The sequence below is a fragment of the Juglans regia genome, chromosome 6 (genome assembly GCF_001411555.2).
Source record: "Juglans regia cultivar Chandler chromosome 6, Walnut 2.0, whole genome shotgun sequence".
In the NCBI taxonomy this organism is placed as follows: Eukaryota; Viridiplantae; Streptophyta; class Magnoliopsida; order Fagales; family Juglandaceae; genus Juglans; species Juglans regia.
Window position 1 is genome coordinate 33,729,735 of NC_049906.1, and position 8,863 is coordinate 33,738,597.

General features: G+C 33.8%; 1 protein-coding gene across 4 annotated transcripts; it reads right to left on the reverse strand.

Moving 5' to 3' along the window:
* Window positions 1-225: 225 nt before the first annotated feature.
* On the reverse strand, window positions 226-8,596 carry LOC109012087. Of its 4 annotated transcripts, none has more exons than XM_035690615.1 (9): window positions 8,459-8,596; window positions 6,325-6,896; window positions 5,780-6,236; window positions 5,166-5,238; window positions 3,957-4,078; window positions 3,107-3,197; window positions 2,524-2,571; window positions 1,926-2,000; window positions 226-655 (listed from the first exon to the last, which is right to left on the reverse strand). In XM_035690615.1, exons 2-8 carry the CDS (start codon window positions 6,806-6,808, stop codon window positions 1,950-1,952), a joined length of 1,326 nt encoding a protein of 441 aa, XP_035546508.1. In that variant the 5' UTR covers window positions 6,809-6,896; window positions 8,459-8,596; the 3' UTR covers window positions 226-655; window positions 1,926-1,949. The 4 variants fall into 4 exon arrangements, with proteins under 4 accessions (XP_035546508.1, XP_035546510.1, XP_018849107.2 ...); XM_018993562.2 differs by lacking the exon at window positions 226-655 and adding an exon at window positions 1,467-1,828 and having other exon boundaries at window positions 8,459-8,595; XM_035690614.1 differs by lacking the exon at window positions 226-655 and adding an exon at window positions 1,467-1,835 and having other exon boundaries at window positions 8,459-8,595.
* Window positions 8,597-8,863: the final 267 nt, after the last annotated feature.

Sequence of the window (8,863 nt, forward strand, 5' to 3'; positions counted from 1 at the left end):
TATAATGATCATTTTAAAAGTTTAAACAGTAAAAATATTTTATCTTATCTTATTATTTTTTTTAAATTTTTTTATAAAATATAATAAATAATTTAATTTTTTAAAATTTTAAAATAATAATAATATTTTCCCATCTTCTGAATGACCAGAGAGTCAGAGACGTGGAGAGCATCCAATCCAACTTTAAGTTGCGATTTAGATAATGAGTCGAGATGACATGTTCAGAAGAATGCCTATTGGGTCCCATGCTTTTTATTGCTTCTTTTTCTACCGACTGCACTTTTCTAATTTACAAACGAGAAACGCTTCAGAACGGTCAGGCTGCTAATAGGGGAAGAGCAGCCATCTATTCAGACATCAACACGTAGAAAAAAATACAGTAAGCTCCATAGATTTCACCACACAGAATCACAATAGGCAAGATGTTGCACCACCAGTCACCGTCGCTTTGCACCGCCGTCCAAGATTAAGACGTTGCCCTCCTCTAGTCGCTGAATGCAGAAAATATGAAGAAAAATCGAAGCAAGCAAACTCCAACGATTTTCTGTGGTGGCGTCGATCATCTGCGACTCCACCTCCAATACGACTTCACTGCTCCCTGGCTCGAATCCATTTTCTCCCAATTCGTAAAGAAAAACTTAACTTTCCCGAATCACTGAACACCAGACCGGTATAATTCAAAGGCAGTAGAAAGGATTAATCAAGCCCATATTTTGTACAAAATTACTGAGAAAAACCCCAAAGCTTATCGGTCAATGGACCCAAACATGCAAGATTGATCGAATGTGAGAGAGCCCCGAATATGCACCGGTTTGATAAATTCCCTCTCTCTCTCTCACATTTTCTTCTTTTTCTTTCGATTTCAATTTCAATTCGATTTACAAATGTAATGCAATTTTGGACTTTTTTGTTAAGCTAATTGATTTTTCTGACCCAAATGAAAAAATTATTTACCCCAAATATGATAGAGCTCAAAATATTATTTTCAAAAAGACCATGCACATAACTAATTAACCAAATAAACAAATCTTAAAAAAATACACAAACAATTGTAAATACAACCACCAAATTAAAAAGTCCAACTCAAAAGTATATTTAAAAAAAGTTAAAAGAATAACTAATTACCAACTACCTAACTTAAAAAAAATTACAATTACATATTATATATATAATGTACTTTTATACTTATACCCTATTATATATATAAATATATAACTTAATATATAAAGATAAATAATCTGTTAATAACTTAATATTAATATTTAACAAGAAGTTTATATCAAGAAAGCATAAACAATAAGATTTAAATTTCATGTTATATTAATTATATAACATGTGTAATATATATAACAAAAAATAAAGAAATTATAATAAATAAAATAAAAAAGATTATATATATATATATATATATCAATTCAATTCGGTCCAATTCGATTTTCAAATCTTAAAACCGACCAAATCGATATTAAACCAGCCTGAACCAATTCGGTTCGATTTTTCTATTTTTTCTTACACGCCAACCAGCCTCTTAGAGAAATCTGCCTCATCAATTTTACCTCTAAAATTACAGATGAGGATTCTCAATAATTCCAGACATAACACCAAGAATATTTCTTATTCTGCTGAGCATTTATAAAATACAACAAGATGATAAACTGCAAAGCGTGGAATAGATAAAGATCAAAACCAGATTTGGGCAAGAAATTACTTACTCCAAAAAGGAAATAATAATAAGAGCAAAAAATAAATTTAGAGTTCATTTCTACTTTGGCACTTGCACAGCTTGGAGATGTACTGTTCTTTCCGTATGTTTACATGTATACAAACACTGGAGACTGGAGAGAACAAAAAAAAAACCATTACCACAAATGCAAGACTCCAGTTATATGTATCATGAACAGAATAAATTAACTTGGTAGACTTACACAATTTTCAGTTCCCAGCAGTTTCTAATGGCGTGACTCTAGTTTTCTCTTTTTAGCAGCTAGGCAAGATCTCAGCTATGCACAAATCAACATAATGTTTAGGCAAGGATAAACACAGGAGAGACGTTATCTGCTACATAAACAGAATAAAAAAATGCATACGTATCATTGTGTTTGTGTACACTACAGTTGGGAAAAAAAAAAATTATAAGCATGAACCAAAAAATGTGATTAAATCCACAGAATATATGCACTCATGCACTGTCACATACATAACATCAAAGTGGGGTCGTAAGGGAGGCTTGATTAGTGATTGGTTTCATTTATTTGAGGAAATTGAAGGATAAGCAGAGAACTTTCTTAATCAGCCATCTCCAAATTTTAAGAACTACCCTTTTTGTGCATTTAACCTTCACAAAACACATCTCAGAGTTGGACCAGACAAAAGCACGCATCCTGATGATTATATACGTATACATAATATTAATAATTCAAAGGAAAAATTATTGAAAGTAAATGCAAGAGATATCCAGACTACCCTCATGCATAACATTCCATTAGAAGGAAAATTAGGACCAACAAAACTGGGATTTCATACCTTCTCAATATACTTCAAATGCAGTAGAACCTGTTCTGTTTCTACCTCCTGGTAAGGAAAAATGGCTTTATCAAAATTTAATTAAAGGCCATATGTCGATACAGAGAGAGAGAGAGACTTTTCAATTAAAGAAATTTTATTTGCAGTCCCTAAATGGGGACTGCATGTGCAAGCTCTTTTGATAAAGATATTATTGTAATTTTAAAAAAAGTTTAAAGACAAAATTAACTAGACTTGCAATACAGCCCTCAAATGGGGACTGTATTTTAATTATATAAAGAAAAAATCTGTATAAGCTCTCTAGAACAACAAAGAACAGTATCCTAGCCTACCGAACGCATTGCTCAAATTATAAAGCAACATAAAACATTCAGCAATCGTTTAAGCTAAAATAGAAACAAACCAATGCTGGAAACCAAAGTAACTTGCAATTGGTTGTTTCAGTTACAAGCAAGTTTCAAGACCTTCTACGACTGCTACATTACCATGCAAAATGACACTAGGCAAGTATAATGGTCTGAATCACAAGAAACTCATTCAGGAGAGTTTTTGGTGATGAGCTAGAATACAAGACATGTTATACCTGCGGAACTGCACAGTCGGAATGGCTTGGGTCCCAACGAACAGCGCACGAACAATCCCAGTCAGTAGTTTGGACTTCAGAAAGTGGAGCCCTGTAACATAATATCTCGCTAAAAGTTTCTCTAACGTAAACTAGAGTACAAAATGCAGGCAGAGACTATTTAGCAGATCGTGTACAAGTACAACAAGGAAGATAAAGATCATGCACATGCCAGATTACATGAGATGAAAAGGCATCATGCATGTAAGAGAAAAATATATGCAGTAGACAAGACATAAATAAGGAGCAATAATGCGTGTGAAGTTTGTCTTAGGATAAGAAATAACATTGCCCACAACAACACCATATACCGTGTCTTATATGTTCCATAGGGACCTTAATTACTTCATGTTCTACTGTTCTGGGTCTAACTTTGTCAATCTCTTTGGTTTGTTTTTTTTTTTTTCTTTTTTTTTTTAAATTTTGCAAAGACAAATCTCTAGAACATCAATTCCTTTGATTATAATTGGTCCACTGAACATTAATGGTGCGCCCATAGACGAGTTGCTCTACCCCTATAGCCCTTGTGCCTTGCAAAGCTTTTTTTCACCACATTTTGAGATTGAATAAAATTTCATTTACTTATAAAAAAGTATATATAAGCTATTCTTAGGTATCATGATTTGTTATTCCCATCTCTCGAGACAAGACTATACATTCCCCAAAACCAAGAATAGCTATTTGCAATTTTGCATGAATATGCACAGCCAAAAGATATAATAACTATTCCAAATCTTAGATGTTGTATTCCCCATACCAAAAAATTAATTAGCAAAGACGCAAAAAGAATAGATTGTATGTGTGCTTTTACCTGCGCCACTTTCCGCATATAGTCCCTTTAGCGCATTCCCGTGAGTCATCAAATAGGACTTCACGACATTGAAGCCAATTACTCATAGATTTCGGCTCGGGAAACTTGACAGAAAGGCTCACCTAACAAAGATAATTTGAAAATTGAGGAGAATGACTCAAATTTTTTAAAAATGCTTCTTGTAAAAAGAGTTTTACAATTTTTGCCTGTTCTCTAGAATTTTTTTTTTCAAAAAGATAATTAATTTTATAGTAAAGTTAGAATACTCAAGTACAGAAAGTTTTTCCTAAGAGTTACATTCTAAAAAAATAAAAAATTCAAAAAATACAAAGAGGAGGAGGAGAAGAAGAAGAAATGACAGTGCCTTAGATACATCTGATTGACTGATTGTTCAGTAACCTCAAGAACAGACTACAGTGAGGTGAGTTTAGTACCATTGGGCAGGAGGCTATTCCTTTTGCTTCTGATTAAGCACATGAGCAACAGAGTAGCATTATAAGCTATATTGCTCTTATGATGACTGAACTTCCCCCTCCCTTTCCAACAGACATGCAACTCAACTTTTATGATCTACAGATGTGGATATGATGCACATCCCCTTATGTCATATCCATACCAGATATGTATTTAACAGCCAATTAAAGTATCTGTGCTTTCTGGGAAGCAACACACTCTAGTCCCAATCCTGGATTTCATACACAATCTTAAGTTCTAGTATTGAACTCCCCCCTCATTCCCCCGCTCTACCAAAATACGAAAGAGAAATTATAGATTTACTACTTTTACTACTATGTAATAAAATTTTAAATTTTATTTTGACTTTTATTTTTGATTTGATGTTTAAATTTAATAAAAAAATATTATTATATTTAAAATTGTCTATAAATTGTGAATAGGTTGTGAGCCTATCACTGCTCAATACAAAAGCACAAAAGCAACGCTGGACACAGCCAAGATACAATTTAGGAGGAGGAAAAAAAAAAACTCCAACCAATGTCCTCATACCACACATGAACCTAGCAATCAACACTAGGTTCCCCCAATTATAGAAGATAGCAGTAAAAGTCTACAAATTAAAAACAAAACAACATATATTGGCAAGTTTTCAAGACCTAAACATTTTTCAAAAAATCAGCTAATTTGAAAACTCTATTTCATAACAAAGAAAAAGAAAACTCTACTTCATAGGTTAAGGCAGAGCTTGCTTACAACATTGTCAATAGTTTCTGATATAGTTTCTGATGGATCCATTTCAGAAGGTTCGCCAATGCAATTGAAATCACTGCACAAAAAGTATCTAAGTTAAAATAAGAATACTGATAGGACACAAGTAAATAAAGCATACGTAATGTGAACATCAACAAGGCATATGTATAACAAATCCTAAATGGACAAGAAAGAACACCTGTAGACATGCACACACACACAAAGGGTAATCAGTAATCAATAACACTGTGAAGCCCCACCAGCACATTATGGAATATAGAACAATATTCTATAATACTTATAATCTAAAAACTAAAAAGTTACAGTACTAGCTGCAATTCCGAAATAACGAATGAAGTCATAAAATAAAATAGATGCAGTTGATGATAATCCTCGTAAAAACGTAACTGCAAAAATTATTATCACCTTCTTACTCCTGAAACGATCAAGCAAAGCAAAAGCAAAAATAAAAACAGTATACAAAGGACAATAGATAATTACTCAGCTCGTATAGATCTGAATAAACATAAAAATTGGAAATAAAATTTCAAAAATCAAACACAAATATCAACAGTAAGAATTTAACGATGAGCAGTAAGGGTAATAATATGACGTACTTGGTTTCATCCGACCAGTTAGGAACTTTTGCCTGAAAAGCTTCGCCAATTCGAACTTTAGATCTATGAAGCTCTGGGTATTTCAACATGAACGCTATCGGACCCAATCGAAATCTCGATGCACCCTCATTGCAGTTCGCTTTTGAACAAGAATAGCAAAACCACTCATCAATTGGCAACATCTTCATCTCAGGTTTGCAGCAACATATATGGAATGCTTCTTCACAACGATCACAAATTAACATATTCAATACATTATCTGAACGACCACACTGCTTGCAAGACTGAGTATAGCCACTATCACCACCAATTCCAAGAATTTCTGTGGAAGCACAACTTCTTTTAGGGCAAACACTTTCCAGCAATCCATGACTCCTTAGTGTAGAGATGCATAGATCATTGAGAAATGACTCTTCATTTGTAACCGTCGAACCCTGATTATAATCATTAAGGCAATCTGTAATGTTATTAACCTCATTAGTTTTGATAACAAAACCAATCCGAATATCCAGTTCCCATAAAGGAGTCAGGTATAAGAAGCTTACCAAAGCTAACAGACTTGGAGTCAAGATTCACATCTGGTTTGTTAGTGAATTTAATTTCTGAAGAAGGATGCTTGCAAAAATTTTCAAAATGGAGAACTGAAGCATTGGCAGCATGAAACTCTCCAGCCAAATTCTCTGCTGAGACGATAGGAGTTCCAGTTCCATCACCAATTGCATCCTCATCTTGAGTGCCTGAAGGACGATTCTTATCTTCAAATACAGGTATTTTATCAACTTCCGCCTTGAGAGGAAAAATTACTACAGAACTTTTCAGGAGCTTCCTTTGCTTGCAAATGAAATTTGACACAGGCACTGTGTTCACAGTCAACAGCTCCGAACCACCCTGAGAGAAATTATTACTATTTATACAACATTGCCTAGTTTCAGCATTCACCCACTCAAATGTTAAGTCTCGTTTCCCATGATTAGTGTTAAAAGATAAAGCTGCTTCAATTGAACTTGGGACAGAGCTCTGCAATAACATTTCCACACTTGTAGTCACGCAATGCTTTTTTATCTCTCTTTTTAGTGTTTTGAGATTAAAACACTATTTCGCCAATCATTCACCTTGTCTGACAAAGAAACCACAATAAGAGAAATTACATAGAACATCATTAGAACCCAGCCTTCTACTTTGATAGGGAAATCCTTGACCAATGGTAAGCAGCTAAAAGAGGATAAGATAAAACAAAAACCGAAAAGGAAAGGCACAGAAACGCACCCACGTAGTTACACAAAAACAAAGAAACAAAAGAGGGTTCAAAATTAAGCATATTGAATCAATGGAATTGATAAACATAGGGTTAATTGTAAGATCATTACACAAGTTTTCTCGTTTTTGTAATTTGAAGCCTCAATTTTTAAATTTTGCAAAATTGATATCTAAACTTCAAAAAACTAGCAATTAGATACCCCGTTAACTAAAGGCAGATACCTAAACTTCAAGAAACTCGCAATATGCCATGTGTCATAATCTTCCCAGTAGTTTTCAACCGAAAGTTGACCGAAGTATCTAATTATGAGTTTCTTGAAGTTGAGGTATCATTTTTGCAAAAATTGAAGATTGATGCCACGAATTGTAAAACGTGAAACTCATGTACTGATTTTGCAATTAACCCATAAACAAATCTAGCGACAGGAACGGGCCAATGTTCAGAAGAAAAGTTTGAAATTTTGCTCTTCTAAAGTGAAATTATACTCTGTTCAGCTGAGTTCGATTGGCCAGCCTTTTGGTTTAAAAACCGAGAAGGTATGATTGTACTTGCTTCTGGTTCATAAGTTTATCTGTTCAAATTATGATGAGGCTCTTTTTCTTTCCATGTGTGTAAAAGATGTGATTTCAAGTGGGTAAAGTACATCTTTTACAGTAGAGGTTGATAAATCAAACTCAATATAAACCACGAATGGGTAAAGTGCAGCTACCCTCGGAGATGTATGCATGCATGTGCATCAGAAGAATACAATATTGTCTTCAGATAAATATTTATTAACAAAATCTTCTCATGCTTTGGTCAATTTTAATTTTAAGATATTGTCTTCAATTTATAACTTGCTAGAAGTGTTGTGTGAAAGAAATAATGAGCCCTACGGGGTGTAAAAACAAAACTATCACATTAGCTGATTACTGAACTGTCAAGGTTCTCTAATTTCTACTGCTTAATTCTGCGATCCCAAGTTCTTATGGATTTCAATATCTCTAGACATCATAATATCTTTTGATTAAAGCTTCAGATTCAATATGATTTTTGCCGTGCCTCACACTACCCACTCATCAAATATTGGATTGAACTCTTTCCTGTAACGCAATTTCCCCTAAAACACGATTTCCGCCCCGCAAGCATACGTGTTTGTACTTTGTAGACTGGACAATAGTTCTTCGGTTTATTTCTCAAAATCAAACACTGAATTTTGCTGCCGAGAAAGCAAGAAAAAAAAGACTGAATCATGAAATATCACACCTCTTTCAGCAACTTACTAACACAACATAAATTTATCAGCCATGTCCAGATATAAATCAAACTAAGTATACATAATATTCGCATAAAGAGAACAAAAAATAACGAGCGACAATAAACACTTTCAGATAGCGAAAAAAACTAACGTTAAAAACCCAGAGATCAGGACTGAGACGAACCGGAAGTAATTGAAGTGTCTGGAAGACTGGAACTATGCGTGGCTCTCGGATAAATCTCTTCGTCTTGTGCTCTTTTGTGCGTGTGGAAGTGGGGAAGAGGGGGATTTTGGGCGGTTACGCTTTGCGCCTTTTGAACAAGGTGTGCTTTTCAAATAAAGCGGCCAAAACTTTGAAAAATTTGAAAAAAGTGAGCGAAGTTTTGAAATAAGAAATGAATGGCGCCCTCTGTTTTCTTTTGGACCAGCGAATGTTGCACCTTCCAACAGTATGAAATGAAATGCCAATTATTTAATATTTTATCGAATAATCCAAATTATATAAAAAGTATTATTAAATATAATTTTGGAGTGCATAAAATATCGTGTAATTTTTTTAAAAAATAGTAAAATTTATGATTAAAAAATT

Excerpts from the sequence above, each read along its gene's own strand:
- LOC109012087 (XM_035690615.1), bottom strand. The coding sequence starts at position 6,808 with ATGTTATTGCAGAGCTCTGTCCCAAGTTCAATTGAAGCAGCTTTATCT. Across the intron at positions 6,237-6,324 it reads CTCCAAGTCTGTTAGCTTTG|ATTGCCTTAATGATTATAAT; the intron begins GTAAGCTTCTTA and ends ATAACATTACAG. Across the intron at positions 5,239-5,779 it reads AACTGGTCGGATGAAACCAA|TGATTTCAATTGCATTGGCG; the intron begins GTACGTCATATT and ends CTTTTTGTGCAG.